Raw genomic sequence first — 21,818 nt, forward strand, 5'->3', positions numbered from 1 at the left:
AACCTGACCTATGAACGAAAATATTGATACATTGGGCTTTATTAAAATTAAAAACACGTGCTCTGTTAAAAACGGAGAAGGCAATGGCACCCCACTCCAGTGTTCTTGCCTGGAGAATCCCAGGGACGGGGGAGCCTGGTGGGTTGCCGTCTATGGGGTCGCATAGAGTCGGACACGACTGAAGTGACTTAGCAGCAGCAGCAGCAGCTCTGTAAAAAACATACTAAAGGGATGAAAAGACAAGTCACAGGCCGGGAGAAGATGTTCAGGAAGCAGTATCATCTGATAAGGAATTTGCACGCAAAGGCTTCCCTGGTGGCTCAGTGGTAAAGAACCCAGCTGCGAACGCAGGGGACATGCGCTCCGCCCCCAGTGTGGGGGATCCCACATGCCTTGGAGCAACTGAGCCTGTGTACCACAGCCACTGAGCCCTGTGCGCTGGAGCCCGTGCTTCACAATGAGAGCAGCCCCGCACAGCCAGGAATACACAATAATGATGATAGAGAACTTGCACCCACACAGAATTCCTAAAGAGCAACAGGAACACAGCAAACCCAACTTAAAACCGGGTGGGAGATCTGAGCGGACTTCACCACGCAGACACGCCTGCGGCACGTGAGTGTGTGACGAGGTGCTCACGGCACACGTTTAGGGAAGTGAAAGTTCAAACGACACGAGATACCCCTACACACCTCTCAGGAAGGCGGAGATCTACACGGGCAGCACCAGACGCTGGCGACGACAGGGAGCAGCAGGAGCGGCAGCCGTGCTGGGGGAAAGGGCGGGTGGTCTCCCCACAGAAGCAAATGTATACCCACCACTCGACCCACCGGAACGGACAACACCTGCCCACACCGACACCTGCCCGTGAATATTTACAGCCGCTCTAGTCGTTACTGAAAAACCCGAAAGTAACCCAGGTGTCCTGCAGCAGGTGATGGATAAGCAAACTGTGGTCCATGCAAACAGAGGAATGTCATTCAATGCTGAAAAGTAATGAGCCGTCAGACTGGAGGAGCCCTGAATGCACGTCGCTGAGGGGAGAAGCCAGTCTGAAAAGGCTACAGACCATGTGACTCCAACTCCATGGCCCTCTGGAGAAGGCGGAGCCATGGAGACCCTGAAACAGTGCTTGGCAGGAAGGATGAACAGGTGAGCACAGGGCTTCTGGGCCTCGAAATGATAACGCACTGGTGGACACAAGAGGTAGTCCTCTTTGTTAAAACGCATAGAACCGAGCCACACAGGGAGAGAGCTTGAACATAAACTATGGGTCTTAGTGAATACTGGCATATAGATATTGGATCATCAATTGTAGCAAATCCACCTTGCTCAGGCCAGATGGTAATAATCGGGGAAATTGTACCAGGGGAGGGGGAGCCTAAAACTCTGTTGGAAAATGAAATCTGTAATTTAAAAAGACAACTCCTAACAATGGTAAGCTTTGGGGGACCATGGGTGGTCTGGAAAGGTGGGCAGAGCTCCCCGTGGCCGGAGCCTCAGACACCATAGCTGTCTTTGGGGTCACCGTCATCCACGGGGTGAAGGACAGTGGCCCCGGGCAGAAGTCAGTGACGTGGCCATGCTCTTAGGGGCCGGGAAGGAGACTGGAGGGTCAGGTCAAGATCTGTGCAGGGGCACATGGGCAGGCCGCGGGAGGAGGGCTCAGACGCAGGTCCCATGCAGTCCCCCCAGATGGCATCCACCTCTAGGAGCAGAGCGGCTTGGCGGCCGGGGGCTCGAGGTGGGGCATGTGGGGCCGCAGGCACGGGCTCCCTCCCGCCACTGAGCCAAAGGCATCCGCTCCCCATGGGGCCCCGACCCCATGCCTCCTCCGAGAGGCTGCCCGCTGACCTCCGGAAGGGGCTGCATGCGTGTTCCTGGTGGGGTTCGCCTTTCCGGCAGCAGAGCCTCGGCACCACTGCCCGAGCCACTGACACAGGCTCCCGGCGGCGCCTCAGAGGAGGGTCCGTGGCAGCCGTGGGGCCCGCGGGCCTGTCCGGAGGCCCATCTCCTGCCCTGACGACGGAGGAACGGCCTGGTAATTAACCGCTACAATCAGTGTTTACAGCTTCAGCTGCTGGCAGAGAAGCACAGGAGCTCTTTCCAAAGGAATGTCCGGGGTTTGCTGGTGTTTCTGGGGCTTGGGGCTGGCAGGGGCTGCTGCCCAGGGGGTCCACACCTGCTTCCCCTCCCCCTCCCGAGCACACGCGCTCGCCCAAGCCTCATGGCTTCTCCCCCTCTGGCAGAACTCCCAACCGCATCACAGCGTCGCGAAACGGCCAAGTCAACGCACTCCGGCTCGGTGTGGGCTTGGCCGCCAACAGTGCGGCAGGACAATCTCTGATCTCAAAGGACAACGTCTGCGAGTGTAAGCGGCTCGGGGCGTGAACCCGAGTCCCTCCGGGGTAGACCTTCCTTCAGATCCCAGACCGTGAAAGCGTCCCCTCACGCCCTGTGACGCCGGGGCAGACGGACCCGCAGGCAGCGGCCACTGACCGCTGGCGTGGCTGAGCTCTGCCCCAGGAGTGCTGCCTGAGAGGAGGGGTTCCCTGGGAGGGTCCCCCACTCTCCCGCCGCCCACGTGCATCCGCAGCAGTGACCCCCCCTTCCCTGCACCTTCATCAGCGTCCTGCGGCCCTCTCCAAGGCCCGCCCCGGCCCGCCAGCTCCCATGGCAGCTCCTGGGACGGCTCCAGCCAGGGACGTGCTCCCCTGGAGGATCACCCCGGTCACTGGCCTCGTGTCGTTCACTCTCTGCCCAGGCGCTGCTCTGGGTTGGACTCCTTTAAAAAAAATTATGTTTTCACTTTTGGCTGTGCTGGGTCTTCTCTGCTGCACGGGCTTCTCTTGTCGCAGAGCAGGGGCTCTGGGGCACACCAGCCTCAGAAGTTGTGGTTCCCGGGCTCCAGAGCCAAGGCTCGCGGGCTTAGCTGCTCTGTGGTTTGTGGGATCTTCCCGGATCAGGGATCGAATCCGTGTCTCCTGCATTGCCAGGCGGCTTCTTCACCACTGGGCCACCAGGGAAGCCCACTTTTTATGGTTTAGTGTACATGTTTTCACTCTCCCTGAAGCTTACAAACTCAAATCGTATGCTCCCCCCACAACAGCACCCAGCAAAGCATGCTGTTTGACCAAGTCTTCATCAGACCCCTGGCTGGGTGGCCTGAACACCCCCTAGACTAAAGGGTGAGACACAGACCTCCCTGAGGCGTGGCAACCAGCACAAAGGAGAACCCTCCTTTTCCTCTAGGCTGCAGTGGGAAACTGGGTCCCTCTCAATTTCAGGTTAATGTTTGTGGATTAAAGAAACAGTGTTGCAGTCCTAGCCAGTATGCATGGATGCAAATAATGAACAAACGGAGCAGCCAGCCGCCACACACACTTCACCCCGTCTTCAGAACGGAGCTGCCAGGGTACAGGCAGCTTTAATATTTCAGGCGGCGATTTGGGGCCAGCCGAGGGGCCAGCCTGGGAAGGAATGCCACGTCATGGGAAGCCAGGCTGGTTGCCAGTGACTCAGAGCCCCCTCAGGAGCCAACACGGGGGAGACGAAAGCGTGGCTTTGCATCGTCGCTGCTGTTGGCCCTGGACTGTGCCCTGAGTTCTTGTGGATTTCAGGCCAGGGATCCCGAGGCTGGAGGGACTGGAGGCGGCTCAGATCAGAGCAACAGTTAAAAACCAAGACCACTGTTGATATAGGAATGCTATCAACTGTCAGTGATAAATTAATCAATAGGTTTTAAAAAAAAGATTTAATTATTTGGCCACACTGGGTCTGAGTTGTGGCAACTGGGATCCTCACTGTGGCATGTAGGATCTAGTTTTCTGACCAGGGATCGAACCCGGCCCCTTGCACTGGGAGCATGGAGTCATAGCTACTGAACCACCAGGGAAGCCCCAGTAGTGATATAAGAAAGGGAAAATTGGGGGAATCCTGGTCAGAGAAGTAAAATTAAAAAAAAATTTTAACTGATCACTTTATGTTTTCTACTGAAAGATTAATGATAGAAAGGGTAAATTAGTGAAGTCAATGTTTATGTAATATGATAGAAATGAACATTTTCTTGGCCCCTTCGGGCCCCCCCTGCTCTCTAGAGTGTGTGCTGTGCATCGGCCTGACCAGCCTCCTTAGGAGACAGCATTCGTCTCTTGTTTGGCTGCGCCTTGAGGCCTATGGGATCTTAGTGCCCCGACCAGGGGCTGAACCTGGGCCATGGCAGTGAAAGCGCGAGTCTTAACCCCTGGACTGCCAGGAAACTCCCCCGATTTCCTGTTTCTTAAATGAACTGTTGGGACTTACCTAGTGGTCCAGTAGCTGAGACCGTGCTCCCAGGGCAGGGCCCGGGTTCAGTCTCTGGCCCGGGGACTAGATCTCCCAAGCCGCAGAGACCTGGTGCACCCAAGAAAATGAGCAAGAAATATTTAGAAAGAAAACGTGTCAACTCTACTTACACAGGTACAACTTACCAGATTGCCTTAAGTCACAATTATCTTGAGGGGAAGGGTTTTCTTATAGCTGGAACACAGATTAAAACCCAGTAAATATTTCACACAAACATCAAAAGGTTATGACCATATTCATCACTTCAGTCCTATGTGACTAATTCTTGATTTTAATCTTCTGGTAACAGTTTTATGAAGCTATCAGGTTTTCCATTAGAATTCTTTAATTTCTTACCCAGTTCAGCGATATGATCTGAAAGTTATCGGAAATTTGTACTTGTCAAAAGGGTTTCCCAAGTGTAAATAGTGGTAAAAAAACCCACCTGCCAATGCAGGAGATACAAGAGACGCAGGTTTGATCCCTGAGTTGGGAAGATCCCCCGGATAAGGAAATGGCTAACCCACTCTAGTATTCCTGCCTGGAGAATTTCATGGACGGAGGAGCCTGGTGGCCTACAGTCCACAGGGTTGCAAAGAGTCAGACTCAACTGAAGCGACTTAGCATGCATGCCCATACTTATAAGTCCTTTCTATGAATCTTTTTGAAGTGTTTTTTTTTTTTTTTTTTTTTTGCAAAAGCATCAGAGAACAAAAGTGCTTGTCTAGATTGGTGATCAAGATGTCTTTAGCTGCAGTTACAAAGGTTGCAGAACGTTGGAGTTTCGGGTTAGTGTGTACAGTTCACAAGGTGCTTTCCTGTCCCCCCAGAAGTCATGAGGGTAAAGTTTCACTTCCCACCCAGCAGAGAGGGTGGCTGCCCTTCCTGTTCTGCTCCAGGATACAGCAACCGGGTGCCTTTTCAACAGGCAGGCTTGCAAAAAGAGCAGAAGCTTTGTTATCTGCAGACAGACACAGCTTCATTTTCAACTTTTCACTCTGAAATCATTTCAGATCCCGGGAATGTTGTGCAGACAGCTCAGAGGACCCCGAGCCCCCCATGGCTTCCCCAGACCCGCACGTCTGGAAACTAGGAGAGGAGGGTTGGTAACGCTGCTAAAGGAACTGCAGGTCTGTCTGGGTTCCAGTTGTCCTTCCAGGTGTGCTGGGGGCTCCCCCGCCTGTCTTCCACGGGCAGTGAGTCCAGGAGACACACACAGCCTGCGGCACGTCTGTGGGGAACGGGACTGGGCCAAAGGTTGTCTCGCTGGGAGGAGGAGCATTTTGATCTACTCCCATCACATGAGTGACCACAGACCCCAGAGGATGGGACCCCTAGGGTGAAGGGGAATCACGCACAGCCTTGGCCGCTCAGTCAGTGGAGGACTGACTCTGAAAGAAGGCTTAAAATGTCCTCACAAAAAGAAAAGGAAAAGAGGGACTTCCCTGCTGGTCCAGTGGTTTGGAATCCACCTTGCAAACCTTGCAATGCAGGGGACGCAGGTTCTATCCCTGGTCAGAGAACTGAGGTGCCATGTGCTGCAGAGCAACTAAGGCCCAGAGCCACAACCACCGAGCCCCCATGCTCCGGAGCCGGCGCGCCCCTGCAGGGTCCACGCGTCACAACTGGAGACCCTGCAGGACACAAGGAAGACTTTGTGTGCAGGAACTAAGACCCGACGGTCAAATAAATAATTGAAAAGAAATACCTCACGTCTTTTTTAAAGGCTTATAATTATATTTATAACCATTGTTTGTGTTTACATGTTTAGAAAAAAAAATTTAAATGTGGAAAAGGAAAAGCCCTTACATGGGTGTTTTCAGCCCACTCTCACTGCATCACCTCTTGTCTTCTAACGTTGCATTTGTACCTCCAGGCCTCCAGGCACAGACAGAACTTTACATGCACAGTTACCACCCAGCAGCCACTCAGCCCGGACTTGCTGGGCAGTGAACAAAGCGCTCTGCCAGGGGGTCCTTCTGACAATACACGGAGGATATTGGAACTGAAGCGCTTGCTTAGGCTTATTGTCAGAGGCTGGAGCGGGCAGGAGTCACGTGACCCAGATTCCAGGATCAGAGGGGTCCCCTAAGTGAGATGACATCGCATCTCAAAATTACGAGATGGGAGGAGAAGATGTGAGGTCATCTCTGCTGCATACAGCTGCTTCCCGCTTGCTGTGGAGCAGGACAGGCTCCTGCTGGCAGAGCGGCCTCCCTCGGGTTACGGTCATCCCCATCTCCCGCCCAAGGGTGTGATAGGCAGACTCACATGTGCATTCCAGACTGAGAGAGCCCTGCCTTTCTGGGGAGGGCCTCTTCCCGCTGTGTGTGAGCCTGGGGGGTGTCTGCCGCGGTGGGAGCAGCCCCACACGTACATGACTCGGGTGACCTTGTCTCCCGCTTTCGCTGACGGAGTCCCTGCATGTGCCTGCTGTCCCGACAGAATTACCAGCAGCAGCCCATTTTCACTCTCAGAAGCGTCTCAGCATCACATTCGTCACCTCGCGTGTCACCCGTGAGAGCACGTCTGTGTGCCTGTGCCTCTGTCTCAGTCGCTGGGGGGCTGGCACTCCCTCCCCTAGCAGCCCCACCCACCTCACAAAGCAGACGGCCCATCCGAGTTCCTGGACCCCGGCACATCTCCAGGCAGGAGCCAAGACGCTCTCCTTTGGGGAGTCCCCGTTTTGAGGGGGTTCCTGTCACCCACGGTCATGAGTCCTGCTGACACAGCCTTGGCGTGGGCAGCCCTCCCTGCCCCCAGCCCGCTGCCGGCCTTCAGGTCCTGCGGGAGCCTGCCCTCCCCGCGGGCCCCACCTCCCCGGTGAGGCTTTCCTAGACACCCGGCCCCACTTCCCCAAGCTGGCTCTGGGAGAGTGTCCTCTGAATCCCAGTGATTACAGCCTCTGGCCTGCACGCTCACAAGCACAGTGTCTACACTCAATGCCCCGTTGTCTCGGGGTGGAGTGGGGGAGCTTTTTTTCTCCAAGATCCTGACTCTAAGCCCCTGGGAAGGGACAGGGACCCAGGTGAATCTTTTATTTTCTTGAGGCCAAACAGGATGCTGTGCACACAGCAGGCATCCCATCGATATTTGCTGAGGATATGAATTATAAACGTCAGGATCACGTTGACTGTGTGCCCGGCCGAGGAGATCGTGTCCTGAGGGAAACGGGCGGCCCAGAGTTGCCCGTGTGAGCAGCTGGATGGGCAGGCGGGCGGGGCAGCAGGTCTCGCCGCCTCCTCAGGCACAAAGGCTTCTCCGGCCGGCGCCCCGAGGCCCCCTGCCGATGCCACGCGTGCCCCTGCCCCCCGCCCCGTCCTCTGAGGGCAGCAGGGGCCGTGTGTCACAGCGTGAGAGGCCTGCGACCCACGGGCCCTCCCGGACCCTCCCCCTCCCTGGCTCCTCCCTCTCGCTTCCTCTCGGCCTGGCCTGTGTCTCTCTCCAATCTGTAGACACTGGGCGCCTGGCCGTCTCCTCCACGTGTGTCCTTTCCTGAGGCAGCCCGCACTTGTGGGTTTAATGGCCATCTTCACACTGATGATTTCCAGCCTTTTTCCAGGCCGACGTCTTCTTGGGGTTCCAGACTCACATACCCATGTGCTTATTTGCCAACTTTTCTCTCTTGCCCACAGCATAGTGGATACATCCTAGACTGATTCCATGTGTCAGTGAGAAAGCTTTGGCTCCAAAAAAAAAAAAAAAAAAAAAGGCGAGCAGCACCTTGCAGAATGAGGATGTACACTGTTGTCCTGAGGCCAGGAAACTGACCATCGGCTCAACAACGTAACCATTGACCCGGGGCTCTCCGCCTTTTGCTAGGCCGCCCCCAGTGCTTGGCTCGGTCCTTAAGCTTTGCCCTACAAATTAGTGAGAAGGCTACTTTCAAGCAACACAAAAACATCTTCTAGAAGCGGGCTATGTCCTGATGAGTATCTCTTTCAATAGGGAGGAATCTTTTCCAGGAGCCCCTCCCCTGAACCACACGCTCACGCCCTGCCTACAAGGGGAGTGGCGGAGGCGGGTAAAGCCCTGCGTTTCCAAGGCGTCCGTGGTCACTGTCATCTCAGTCCCCTGGGCCTCAGCCGCAGCCTCGTAGCTGCCCTCCCAGCTTCTGCTCCAGCCTCTCCTCCACCAATCTGTCTTCCACAAACTGCGACCGCACGGGCGTTTCCAAGTGCAAGGCGCACGGCACGCACAGCACCAGTGTTTCCTCTCCTCCATCACTGAGACACCTTCCACCATCATTTGGGGTGACAGTCACGCTCCATGAAAGCATCTGTCTAGCCACGAGAAGCCGCTACTCAAACGAAGACCCGACACAGCCAAAAATAAAAACACAAAATATGTTTTTTAAAGTTGTTCAGATTTAAGTTTTAACCTAATCTTTTAAGAGCTCGTAGCAAGCCAGTCTTAACAGAGAGGCTTTCAAGACAGAGGAAAGGAAATCATGAAGCCAAGGTTGTGAGATTCACCTGTAGAGTAAGAAAGCAAAGGCAATGATGCGAGAGAAACGCCCGCGGCGCAAGGAGAGCGCGACTGCCAGGGCTGGGGAGGCTTGGTGAGCTTTCCTTTCTCCTTGCAGTCTATCTTGGCTGCACTGGGTCTTCGTTGCCGCGCACGGGCTTCTCACTGTGGCGGCTCCTCTTGCTGTGGGGCACGGGCTCTGGGCCCGCGGGCTCAGCAGCCGAGGCACACAGAGGATCCTCTCGTGGCGGCTCCTCTTGCTGTGGGGCACAGGCTCCGGGCCCACGGGCTCAGTAGCCACAGCACACAGACTTGGTTGCCCTGCGGCATGTGGGATCCTCCCGGACCAGGGATCGAATCCCACGTCCCTGCATTGGCAGGTGGGTTCCCAACCACTGGACCACCTGAGAAGTCCCTTGGAGCTTCAACAGGGAGGACACGGAGCCTGTGCTGCTGCCTGGATCCCTGAGAACCAACCCCCTGCACAAACTGCAGCCCTCAGACGGTACACGGCTGGCGAGGAGGGGGATAACCTGAAGGCAAGCGGGCTCCATGCCTGCTCTCCCACCCGACCTCTGCGCTGGCGCAGGGAGAGTGCGGTGCAGGACGCCTGGGGTGTGGCCAGGCAGGGCAGGGCCTCAACTGGTGCCCTAGAGCCATGCCCCCCCTACCCCACACATAAGCTACAGGCGCTCCCCAGCCCCACACACCTCAGTGTGGAGGGCAGAGAGGGTCACTGAACTCGAAACCCGGAGTCAGGACCGGCTGACGTGAACTCCTGATCAGAGGTCATGACGGAAGTCCTGATGCCAGCAGGGGGCGCTCGCACGTGACCAGAGGCTGTGGCCAGGCTTCCCCACCCTGCACTGCCATGGGGTCAGCCACGCTTCCCCGAACCCCGGTGCCACTGAAGGAGACAAGAACGAGGGGTTACAGGAAGAAGCCTTGAAATGACGGAGGCCACGAGAGGAACTGGATCTCAACAGACTGGACACTCAGTGATGGGAAAGGACACGTGTGTGCCTGGGGCAGGCGTCTGGGGCTCCAAAGAAAAGTGGAATTCAATTTTAGAAAGTCAAGAAAGTTGAAATTATTTTTCATTCAGTTGCATAAAGTATATATTTTATAAGTGTTCCCTGCCCACCCCTCAAGGTCTTGTTTAAAAGTTTTCAGCACTACCTCTCTGTACTCAAAAGTCTGAAATCTTTTCATGGCCCTTGGGGTCCTGATGACCCGGCTCCCAGCCGCCCCTCCATCCTCACCCCCTGCCAGTGTAGGCAGCACAAGGGGGTCAGGAATGTTGACTCCGAGGTGAGTCTGAATCCTGGCTCCTCCTGGGTCGGTCCCTTGTCAGCTCTGCACCTGTCTCTGCAGGTAAAACAGGGGCCACAACAGAGAGCTGGCGGCAAAGGATGCTGCTCCCTTGATAGACAGCATGTGTCTAGACATGCACTTGAACTTCTGGAGGGCCGCTAACTCGGGCTCTGAGGTCTGCCTCCCCTCCCATCCGCTGTTGTCATAGCACTCAAGGCCCTTTGTCCCCAGCGGACTGCAGAGCAGTTCTCAGAGGACACCACAGGAAGCCCTTAATTGTGATGTGTAACTAACTCAAGTATACAGTGGTCACCTAACCTACACTTGGTGGCATCTGTATTTAAAAAAAAACAACACAACTTTAGTTTTGGCTGCACTGGGTCTTCATTGCAGTGCCTGGCCTGCTCCAGCTGCAGTGACCGGGGCTGCTCTCCACTGTGGAGTGCGGGCCTCCCATCGCAGCGGCTTCTCTTGTTGCGGAGCACAGGCTCTAGGGCGTGTGGGCTCGTCGCTGTGGCACATGGGCTCAGTAGAGCCAGGCTCAATCGTTGTGGCGCACGGGCTTAGCGGCTCCACGCATGTCAGATCTTCCCGGACCAGGGATGGAACCTGCGTCTCCTCCATCGGCAGGTGGATTCTTCCCCACTGAGCCACCAGGGAAGCCCAGCATCTCTTTTTAGCAATGCAGGTGTTCAGTTAATGACCAAACAGCTGCATCTGAAACCTGACTTGATGGCCTTGTTTTCAGGATAGTGTGGTGTGGTCTTGGCCAGATCAGGGCCAGGAAGGGCTGAGGTGGGCCAGACGCTCACCTGTTACACCCGCAGGTGTCCACTCACGTCTTCTTCAGACCTTCCCTGAAGTGGAGGTGAATTCTGATTCTTCCTTAAAAACTAAATGGACAAGGGAAATTGTTCACAAATGAAAAAGTGGATAAACTTGGCAAACGTGAGGGCTGGGTAGTCAAAATGAACATCTCCCGGGGTAGGATGGGGTGCGATCCTGCGCTGGTGATGAGCGCGGCACCATCCTGTGGTCACCACCAAGGAAACGGGACCTGCCAGTCCTGAGAGTCACGTTATACTAACGAGAGTCTGTGACTTTTAATAAAACCCGTTGGGGACAGGACGAGACTGACAGTGTAACAGCAGATGAGCTCCTGGAGCAGAGAGGAAAAGAGACACGACAAAAAACCAAGCGGGGTCTGCGCGTGGGACCTTAACGTGGGGTTGCCACCGATTCCGCGCCTGAGTGGCCGGAGCGGTCACGGAGGGAAAACAAGTGGGCGACAGGAGTGGGGTGATGGGGCGCCACGGCGACAGGTGCAGGCTCTCCAGTGGCCCAGAGCAAGGCTGGGGAGACGGCGCACACGGAGAAACGCGCGGGCAGTCCACCCTGTGGTCTCCCCGTCTGTGAACTTGCCCTCTTGCTCAAGTTCACCTCTGACTCCAAAATCAGCGCCTGGCTGCTCTCCCCGCCGCCCGTACGGACAACTCTGCGGCTCGGGCGCCCCGCGCGGGGAAACGCCCCGCCGCGCCCAGTGCGCCCCTGCGGACGCGCCTGGCCGTGACTCGGCAGCTCCGAGAAGCCGCGCGACCGTTCGAGAAGAGGCGAGGTGTGGGCAGGGCAGCAGAGGGCGCGATTGGTCGGCCCGCGGTGACGTGTCGGCGCGCGCCGGGAACCCCTCGCCGCAGCAGGGCGCGATTGGCCCGGCAGGCGTGACGTATCGGGGGCGCGCCGGGAACGCCCGGACGGCGGGAGCGCTCGGGCCGGGCGGCTGCGGATAAATGGCCCGAAGGCCGGGCGCTGCGATGCCCCTCCTTGGTGGGTTCGGGCGGGCCGCGGTCGTCGCTCGGGTTCTGGTCTCCGCGTCCCTTGGCCTCGTTCGCCGCGGCCGACGGCGGACGGGGGCCTCAAGCTCTCGGCCTCTGCCGCCTTCCACTCCCCTCGGCGGCTGCCTGGGCCTCTTGCAGGAGCCGGTCGGGGGTCCGGCCGCAGACCTCGGACGGCAGGGCGCCCGTGTCCCAGCACACCGGGGCTCTTGCTCCACGGACGCAGCGCCAACAGCGCGACCACGGCGGGACTGAGGTGGGTCTCTGGTCGGTCCTCGATGGAGAGGTTCCCGCACACCCGCTCGGTGTCGCTGACCCCTGGAGCCGAGAGGCGCGTGCGAAGCTGCAGGGGGAAGCCGAGCGAGCGGGTCCTGGGGAAGGAACTCCAGAAGAGGAAATGAGGGGCGGGCGGGGTGAGGCGGGTGTTAGTGACGCTCTAACCCGAGGCCTGAGGGCAGGAGCGGGCGTGAGCCGTGGCCAGAGTGTCCAGGCACCGCGGACACCCCCAGGAGCGGAGAGAGCTGACGGGCGAGCCCGGAGAAGGCCCTGGGGACGTGGACTCTGGGAGGGACCAGAGTACGAGAGTGGGTGCCTGATGGGAGGGGAGCCTGTGAGGCGTCCCGCTGACTGACTTCAGTTTTCTCTCAAGTGCAGTGGCCTCACCGTTTCTATACCTGTTTTCCACTGGTGAGTTAACTTCTTGCCCTTCCCCCGGTCAACTCCAGGTTGATGGTCATTAAGGAGTAAATTCTAAGTAAGACTCAATGCATCAGGGAGTTAAAGAGAGCAAGAGGGGACTGAGTCGAATCTCTCCGGGTTAGTGCAGTTAATTAGTGTGATTTAGCACCTGGTAACGGAGTTTAGTTTATGTCAACAAGTATATTCAGTAGATGAAATTGGGATTTAAAGTTCAGCAAGGCTGTAACTTTCTTTGGCGACTGTGCAAATTGAATATGAGATGTGCTTATCAATATGAATCAAAATATGGATTAATGAAAACCTAAATTCGGGTTGAGCTTCATAAACTAGAAATTAGAAGGACTGAAAAACACCCTGTCTTTTAACGGGGTTAATTCTGAAGGAGCTGGTACTTATCCGAAGATGCCTATTTTCTTTTTGCTACAAGACAAGAGTTGTGAGGCTTTAGTCCCCTGTGGGAGCCCAGCTGACTTGGGCGTCTACAATGTGTGTTTGCTTTGATCAGCGGTACGATGTAAATCCTGGTGACTGAAATTCAGGCCGTCGTTGCTCTTCTCCTAAGTTTTTCTAATTCTCTCAGGTCACGTTTCACTCTGCCGTCTGTGTTTTGGACACGTTCTCACAATGGAGTTCCCTGATTTGGGGAAGCACTGTTCAGAAAAAACATGCAAGCAGCTAGGTGAGCACTTCTAAGAGAACCTCAACAGAGATGGGTGTTTTGTCATCTGCGTGCCGGGAGAACTGGCCGTTGTCTTGTTAGCTGATGTTCTTTGGGTCTTGGCCTTTGTGGCTCTTCAGTGATGAGATGCTGGCCTGAGGTTGAGGTTCTGTAGAGCCAGGTAGGAGGCTGGCTGCCAGCGCTGGGTAGACGGAAGAGCGCTGCTTAAACACTCAGGTACCACCTGAGCTGGGATCTCTTTGGAAAAGGCAGCTGCACCGTTTCCGCAGTGTTGCTGGCATTGTGAAGGTCACGGGTCCCGATTATTTTGTTCTCTTGTAACACCTCGAGGGTGTTTGGTAGGCGTTATATGAACTCAGGGAAGGTAAATACTTGTTTAATAACGACGTATGATTCTTTCTAGTCTTTAAGGCACTTTACTGGTTTTTTTTTTTTTTTTTTTTTAGATTTCCTTCCGTTAAAATGTGATGCGTGTAAACAAGATTTCTGTAAAGATCATTTTACCTATGCTGCACATAAGTGTCCCCTTGCATTCACCAAGGTAATCGATCATACTTCTTTCTGAAGATTCTGATCCTCCCTCTCCAAAGCCGCGCTGCCTGAGGTAGTGGACGCGAGCCACATGTAGCGGAAGCTCAGCTGGAGTGAAAGGAGCCGTGAAGGCCCGTTGCTCAGTCACACCAGCCTCGTTTCCGGCCCTCGGTGACCGTGCGTGGACAGGGCAGGGAGGAGCGTCCACCGTCCCAGGAAGCTCGGGCCACGCAGCTCGAAAACCACAGATTATTCTCGGGGGTTCCTGGAATCAGTCGTAGCCAGACCTTCAAAGCTTACTTAGCATGTTAGAACATTTAGTTCCTTAACACACCAATGGAAAACCGCTCTGTCTTCCTGGGCCCTTCCCAGTGCAGGGCTTGACGAGGGATCCATTTGGGGGGAACTGTGCACACTCTCTTTCGGGGGTCACTTCGCAGCCTTGGCCTCCTGCCTCGGTGATTCAGACGGGACCTGGTGGAAACTGGACTGCGACTGAGGGAAGCAGACCTGCCTAAGCCCAGAGGTGTGAGACCTGGGTTGTTGACGTTTCAGGGGGTCCCAGCCTGAACTCACTTGTTTTGGGTGCTTCCGAGAGCGGTTTTCTGAGGTCTTTAGCCAGCACTCTACTGGTTCCCCACGGTGGCAGTTCAGAGGTGCGGATGGTGGCATTTCAGGCTTTGACCGGTGTCAGCTGTGGTCTGGGCCCTCACTGATTCATGGGGGCGGGGGAGGGTGACTCATGTTCGCCCAGCACCAAGGACCAGGCAGAACTGTGGTTTTGTTGACTTGACCTTCCTGTTGCCCTGGATAGGGTGAGTTTGCCTAGAGATGACTCAGTGTTGCTTGCTTTCTTAACTCGCCCACGGGCCAGCTGCGGGAGCGCCCCCGGGTGGCGTTCCAGCTCAGCTCCCAGGCGCTCGGGGGTTACCTGTCACCCGCCCGCGTCAGCGTCACCTCAGCGCGCCTGCGTGAAGCCAGCTCAGCCCGGCCCTGAGGGGTGCTAACGGTGCCAGGCGCTCCACTGGTGCCCTGCTGCGCCCTCCGGAGCCCCGTCCTGGGCGTGGCGGCTGACCACGTCTGCCCGTGTGGGCAGGGCGGAAGCCCCGTGAGCATCAGGAGGGCCGCTGGCAGGCGTGGCCGGGGCTCCTCGCTGCCGGCGTTTGCTCCCGGCAGCCCCGCCCGCCTTGGAGGCATTTGGGCAGCTTCTCCGCTCACTCCTGGTGCTGGACAGATGGCCCTGCCGTCCCAAGACTGGCCATCCAGACTGCCCGCCCGCTTCCCTCCTGGGTGGCCTCGCCGGCTCTCCTCGGGTTGTTGCTGCGGGCGGGTGGTAGTCCGCTGTGCGTTGGCTCCCCTGGGGTCCTCCTGTGCGGGCGAGGCCGGCGTCTGTGCCGACCCTGTGTGATGGTGCTGCGGTCCTTTCTGTCGTGTGCGTGAGTTTTGGTTCTCTGATCAGCCCTGTCATCTTATGTTTGTTATTTTAGGATGTCCGGGTCCCGGTGTGCCCACTCTGTAACAGCCCCGTCCCAGTGAAACGGGGGGAGATCCCCGATGTGGTGGTCGGTGCGCACATGGATGGAGACTGTCGGCGTCCCCCTGGGCAGGAGACGGCAAAGGTGAGGCAGGGCCGCGGGTGCCGCTTCCTCCTCGGGGGAGACATTAAACCCTAACGATTGTTGAAGGACAGGGAGGCCTGGCGTGCTGTGGTCCATGGGTCGCAAGGAGTTGGACACGACTGAGTTGGACACGACTGAGCGACTGAACAATTGTTGTTTTTCCTGGATTGTGAGAGGCGTGCGTTTTCACAATTCTACAAGCGTATTTCCTCAATATCAGGGTCTACGTTAGGATTTGCTCTCGTTACAGGAATCTTACTGTGTCTCCAAAGGTGGAAAGTTAGCATGGTTTCTAGGAATCCCTGCCCTTGTGCACTTTTTTCCTGAGCTCCCCAGGAGACAGCGTAGCATGTACTGATGACGTGCAGACCCCAGCGTGCGTCTGTCCGTCCGTAGCAGGCATGGGGCCGCCTGCCTTCCCCGCGGGCTGAGCCCAGCCTGTGTGCCGCGGGCGCCTGTCCCGCGGGGCGGCTGCGGGGCCCTGGCACCCTTGCTCCAGCGGCGCTCCTGGCGCTCGTGGGCGCTGGCGGTTTTCCCGCTTCTGCTGCTGCTCGGGGGCGCCCGTGAGTGACTGCTCTCCTTGTCCCGTGTGGCAGCCTCACGCTGGCTGAGCCTCACAGGCTGGGAGCCCTGGGCCCGCACCCACTCTGGACCGCACTCCTCCTTGCTGGCCCTGCTGGGCTGGCCTGTTCTCCCCTAAGTTCCCTTCTCTGTGTCCCCCGTGTGGGTGCTCGGTCCTGGGTCCTGGTCGGTCTCAGGCTCACGGCGGTCAGGGCAGCTGTGCTGTGGGGCGGGGGTCTCCCGCAGGCACAGCCGCCCCCTGGCCACCCGCCCCCCAGGCCTCCTCACCGGCTCGCGGGTTCACGCCCCCCAGGCCTCCTCACTGGCTCGCGGGGTTCCCGCCCCCCCAGGCCTCCTCACCGGCTCGCAGGGTTCACCCCCCCCAGGCCTCCTCACTGGCTCCTCACCGGCTTGCGGGGTTCCCGCCCCCCCAGGCCTCCACAGCGGCTCACAGGGTTCACGCCCCCCGGGCCTCCTCACCAGCTTGCGGGCTCACGCCTGCTGAGTGCGTCCTCGTGTCCGTGAGCTTTCCCTAAGGTCGGGCTGTTCCCGCTCATCTTCTGCAGTTCTGCGTTAACCCCTTTTCAGAACATCTCTTGGCGGTCACTGTAGAACTTCAGGCGGAGTAGCCGCCACCCGTGATCACCTCCATGTCTGAGGAGCCCCAGGCTGGCCGCGGCCCTCAGCAGACAGCGCATGGCAGCCTGTCCCGCCCTCAGAGGGGAGGCTCTCGGGCCTCCTGCACCTCCCCGCCCTGCGTGCTCCCCGGGCCAACCCAGGTGGTCCTCTGGGATGCGGGCCACGCGGCCCCCGCTCTCGGCCTCCAGCGCGACTCCAGGCCCCGCTCCTATGAGGCTGAGTCACCGTCTGCAGCCGTGGGTTCTGGTTTCTGACCTCGGCCGTCTCCAGCCACGGGTTCTGGTCTCCGGTCCTCGGCTGTCTCCAGCCGCGGGTTCTGGTCTCCAGTCCTCGGCCGTCTGCAGCCGTGGGTTCTGGTCTCCGGTCCTCGGCCAACTGGAGCCGCGGGTTCTGGTTTCTGGTCCGTGTTCATCTCCATGTGCTCCAGCTGCTCCCTGCTTCCTGCGCTCAGTGCAGGACAAAATGGATTATGACAGCCTGGAACAGGAGAAGGCGAAGCCTGCCCTGAGCCTCCGCCCCAGGCCCTCTGATCGGGCCTCCTCTCTGCCCCGTGCCCCCCCGGCCCCCACATCCACGGCCCCTGCTCGGTCCCCGCCGGCCGATCCTTGCTGCCCCCTGCGCTCAGCCACTGCTTGCCTCGGCGGGGGGCCGCCCCTGGCTGCTGGCCCTGCCTCCTCCGTTGCACCTGCACAGTTGGGAGTGCCTGGCAGCTCACGTCACCCAGAGGCCCCCGATGGAGCACAGCCCCTGCTGGCCTCGGGGCCCTGCTGGCTCCCCTCGCGCTGCGTGGCCTCTCCCCGTGACCCGTCTGCCCCACCCCATCTCATTTCTCACTGGGAGCACCCCAGGCATCCCACGAGTCCCCAACATGAAGGCTGGCTTTGTATTTGTCGTCTGTTAAAATTTCCTGCATGCTTAGTTAGTATTGTTTACCTGATAAATCTCAGTGAAAGCCTGGCGCCTGCATACTGTTGAGCTAAGAACTGCTTCTGGTTTGAGGGTTGAGGGTCTTATTCGGGGTTTGCTGAGTGATCGCTTGGTTGGGACACTGAAGTGACTTGTGCTTCCGCAGGTGTTTACGTTCCGCTGCTCCAGGGAGGGCTGCAGGAGGAGAGAGATGCTGCGGGTGGTGTGTGAGGAGTGCCGCGGCAGCTTCTGCCTCCAGCACAGACACCCTCTGGACCACGGCTGCGCCCGCAGGGGCCACCCCGGCAGCTTAGCCGGGTGAGGACAGCCTCACTCACCCTACGCGTTGGGACCACCTGGACCTGGAATTGAGTCCCATGCTCGGCCGTGGGGCTGGAATATTCACTGTGGGGTTTGGGTGAATATGATATAAATTAAAAGTGGACTCAGAATTGAAGCTGGATTCTAGTCGTCTGCTGGGACCCTAGTTCTGAAGCTAGAAGCTGTGCTCACGCTGCGGGGGGCGGGTACGGGCTCCTTTTTGGGGCCGCAGGGAGGGTCTGCCCGGGCGCCCCCTTCGTGGAGGGTGGTCCCCGTCTCCCTGGGGCCCCCGGCCTGCGGACACATCACCCTGATCTCTGCCTCCCGTGGCGTTCTCTCTGTGCAGTGGTCGCCAAGTGTCCCCTTGGCAGCCCAGCAGTCTATGCGGCCAGACAGTGACCCCCTCCCCGCACTATGAGCTCGGCTTCACACACTGCCAGCCACCCGCCCTCCCCATGGGCCTGGGTTTGCCACACTCCGGCCGCCTCCTGATGGCAGCCCAGCCCCTCTGCTGGCTGGCAGCCAGGAGAGCCCCCTCGGGAACGTGGACCATCCGCCCCACCTGTTGCAGGAGGAGTGAGAGTCCCCTGCCGCTTCCTGTGACCGTTTCTTGTGGCGTCTGCCTGAACCAGGCGGAGGGTCCTCTCATCCCTGCGCATGTGGCCTCCGTGCTAGAGGTGAGGAGTTGGCAGAACGCTGACCTGAGCCTTCCCCACAGGTGCTTGGAACCCAGGCCGTCGGGGGCTTCCCGCGAGGGGCTGGGCGGCTGGCTGGCCCGGCACTTCAGGTACGGCCCGGGACAGGTCGGGTGGACGGCCACTGAGCGCTCACGGCGTGGCTTCTGCCTGGCCGTTGGGGCTCTGCGCCCTGTCACGGCCAGACGGGGGAGGGGGTGTGCGCCAGCCTGCAGGCTCCTCAGTCCCGGGTGACCCCGAGAGACACTTCACCGCTGGGGTCTGAAGCCCTGTGGGTGGTGGATGTTTTGTACGTGACCACCCACTTCCAGTTAATCCAGACAAATTTAAAAACGAGCTGTTTTCTTCTCTTTCAGGTTCAAAGTAAAGTGATGGCGTGACTGATCGTGCCCAGACTGGCCTGTTCTCGTGTGTTACCTGCACTTTATGCTCTAGCAGGCCCCTGCTTCCCATGCGAGCAGCTCTGGCCTGGGTGTCAGTCAAGGGGCTTCCGTCACTCAAACCACCCACAGCGGGTCACACGACGTTTTCCCCATGTGGCTCCTGTGGTTGGCCATCCGAGCCCAGGTGGAGGGGGACCGCCTCCCCTGTTGGGGTCCTTGTCCAGGTGGCCCCCGCTCACCACTCCTACTCCATCCACTGAGAGGACAGCCGTGACCCTCTGACTGCAGGCGTTGAAGTGATGCCAGGAGAGTCCTCGTCTCCTGGGACCTCGGGCACCAGGAAACTGGAGGAAGAGAAATGCTGTCCGGTTGGGTCCTCATTGTAACCCACAGGGCACGCAGCCGGGTGCCAGACAAACACCACACGGTTACCCTTTGTTTGCTGGGTTCAGAGCCTCAGGGTACGATGGAGGGCAGTGTTGGGTGCCCGTCCACAGGTGGGTGATGCTGCTGTTTGTGGCCCTCCTCTGGTTAGCAGTGGCAGGTCTAGGCTGCTGGCTCTCCAGATGTGCCAGGATCGCCTGGGTGCCTGTGAGGAGCGCCGCCCCCACCCTGCCCGAGTCCTGATGCCGTGGGTCTTGGGGCCACGTGCATGGAGCGCTTCCTGGGGTCCGGGTCTACTCGGCGGTCACTAGCGGGACGGGGGAGCCTGGTGGGCTGCCGTCTATGTGGTCGCACAGAGTCGGACATGACTGAAGCGACTGAGCAGCAGCAGCAGCTGGTGTGAGGAAGCAGGGTTGATGTCGGGAGCTTGAGTGTGTATCTTCTCAGCTGCAAGTTTTATGACATCCATACACAGATCACGTCTTTCTCAGGAGAGGTTAATGTCCAAACTGAGGCTCTGTAGAGCTGGGTTTTGAAGACAATACCAAAAAAGAAAAAAATCTTGTTACAAATATTTACAGGTTGAAATAGTGTTTTGGATATAATGGGCTAAATAAAGTATTGAAATGAATTTTACTTGTTTCTGTTTTGTGTTTTACTTGTGGCCACTGGGAATTCTAGAAGTAGGTAGAGGCTTGCGTCGTGTTTCCGTCAAAACTGTTCCTGATCATCCGAACTAAAGGACAAAAATGTGCCACATTATCAGTGATCATCGACTCACATGAGTGCACTCGTGTTTCTCAGCTTAAACATGGAATGTTTACGTGTATTTAAGACCTTTCTGAGAAGTTAGCGTTTTCCTGAAGGCGCCGTGTGAAGAGACGTTGCAATGGTGCAGAGGGCGAAGGTCAGGACGGCAGTCGCCGCCAGGCAGTCCCTGTCGCCGTTGACGGAGGTCGACGTCCCCCGGGACCTGGGCATGTCGCTGCCCTCATGCTTTGCTCCTTAGGGAGCGTTGCTGTGCTGGAGGGGCGTGTTTTAGAGTTCAGTGAGAGGTCCCAGGTTGGCATCCAGGAAGTCACACCAATTTCCTCCCCATCGGTTTCCCTACACCCCCATCAGCTGTTTCATGGGCTCAGTTTTCTCCTAATGTGATGAAAACGTGGTGTCGTCAGCGGTCTGCCTTGATGGGCAGAGTTGAGCGTTAGTTCTGAGAATTCCTTGTGGACACGACCGTGTCCCACAGGATGGGGAAGCCACAAGTGAATTTTAAGTTTTGTAGGAAGCGCTGATGTTGAGAGTTCTGTGACCGCGTCCCAAAGCATGGGGATGCCACGGGAGCATTTTAAGTTTTGTAGGAAGCGCTGGTGTCGAGAGGTCCGAGTGCCCCTTTCTAAGTGTCGCAGGTCTGCGTGTGTCTTTGAGAGAAGGCTGTGCTCACTGCCTCAGCTGCTGGGAGTGACCTCGAGCACGCTGTGATCTTGGCCGTGGTTCCTTCACCTGTGAGTGCCAGCCATCTGGGATGGGGCGAGGCTGGCGCTCAGCCTCAGAGGTGCCCGAGGCACAGGGCTTGCCAGGTGTGCAGGCTCTACCTGGGCCTCGGTGCCCGGTGCTGGGCCCACCACCGCCTGGCTGCAGGAGGAGGGTCAGGCTGGCCTCAGCAAGTCCATGTGTCTCTCGAGAGGGTCTGGCCCGTGTGGGGGAAGGGAGAGCCTTGGGGCAGCTGAGTGTGTTCTCCCGCCACCTGGGGTCTTCAGCACGTGCAGCCACACCCTCCCTGCCGCTGTTGTCCTGCCTCTGCGTTACGAGCAGCACGCAGGGCCAGGCTGCCTGCCCAGTGCTCCGTGTCCAGTGACCAGTCCTGGCGGCCAAGCTGGTGCAAGGCTGCAGTATCAGACATGCCCACAAGGTGTCACCAGAGGTTCTCTGAGGACCAGGGAGCCGGCGACTAGACCTTCGTTCCTGCAGGCAGCCACGTCAGGCGCCAGGAGGGGCAAGACCAGTCCACCAGCCCCAAGTCAGTCTTTGCAGGTCATTCGTGTTCAGAGGGATTGGGGTTTTTTTAAGTGTATTTTAAAAATTAATTTCTGTTGGATTTACCTGCTTTACAGTGTTGTGTTTCTACTGTACAGCAAAGTGAGTCAGCTCGCTCACCTGGCCGAGTGTGTGTATACACACAGCCTCTGTTTTGGATTCCTTCCCAGGTGGGTTACCACGGCGCCCTCAGTAGCACTTCACGCGCTGCCCAGGAGGTTGCCATCAGTCACGGGTGTCATGCGTCGTGTCGATGGTGCCTGCACGTCAGTCCCCATCTCCCAGTCCTTGCCCACCCCTTCCCCCTTGGTATCCATGTTTGTTCTTAATCAGGCTTCCACATTCATTGTTTGCTCAATGCCACGGCCTAATCTGGAAGGTGTGTTCTGAAGTGAGTTTCTGAAGCGGTCTCCGTTTTCCAGGTTTGAAGC

At 57.8% G+C, this 21,818-nt stretch overlaps 1 protein-coding gene and 2 long non-coding RNA genes across 8 annotated transcripts in view; 2 read left to right on the forward strand and 1 right to left on the reverse strand.

The window, feature by feature from the left end:
• The window catches only part of LOC129637805 (uncharacterized), a 29,483-nt gene extending 23,335 nt beyond the window's left edge, over positions 1–6,148 (forward strand). For all 3 annotated transcript variants that reach the window (XR_008707583.1, XR_008707580.1, XR_008707584.1), the window contains one exon: positions 5,337–6,148. This is a non-coding gene — a long non-coding RNA (uncharacterized LOC129637805). The remainder of the gene's footprint in view (positions 1–5,336) is intronic.
• LOC129637804 (uncharacterized) lies at positions 22–2,725 on the reverse strand. 2 transcript variants are annotated; one of them, XR_008707578.1, is made up of 3 exons: positions 1,855–2,725; positions 693–861; positions 22–223 (listed from the first exon to the last, which is right to left on the reverse strand). It is a non-coding gene; the product is annotated as an uncharacterized LOC129637804 (long non-coding RNA). The 2 variants fall into 2 exon arrangements; XR_008707579.1 differs by having other exon boundaries at positions 693–769; positions 1,855–2,717.
• A 5,906-nt stretch (positions 6,149–12,054) lies between the features above and the next one.
• On the forward strand, positions 12,055–19,989 carry ZFAND2A (zinc finger AN1-type containing 2A). Of its 3 annotated transcripts, none has more exons than XM_055562041.1 (7): positions 12,055–12,192; positions 13,216–13,314; positions 13,761–13,855; positions 15,333–15,464; positions 17,737–17,888; positions 18,463–18,568; positions 18,943–19,989. In XM_055562041.1, the coding sequence occupies exons 2-7, from the start codon at positions 13,260–13,262 to the stop codon at positions 18,964–18,966; spliced, it is 564 nt and encodes a 187-aa protein (XP_055418016.1). In that variant the 5' UTR covers positions 12,055–12,192; positions 13,216–13,259; the 3' UTR covers positions 18,967–19,989. The 3 variants fall into 3 exon arrangements, with proteins under 3 accessions (XP_055418016.1, XP_055418017.1, XP_055418018.1); XM_055562042.1 differs by lacking the exon at positions 18,463–18,568 and adding an exon at positions 18,610–18,678; XM_055562043.1 differs by lacking the exon at positions 18,463–18,568.
• Positions 19,990–21,818: the final 1,829 nt, after the last annotated feature.

This window comes from Bubalus kerabau, chromosome 23 (assembly GCF_029407905.1).
Source record: "Bubalus kerabau isolate K-KA32 ecotype Philippines breed swamp buffalo chromosome 23, PCC_UOA_SB_1v2, whole genome shotgun sequence".
Lineage (NCBI taxonomy): Eukaryota > Metazoa > Chordata > Mammalia > Artiodactyla > Bovidae > Bubalus > Bubalus kerabau.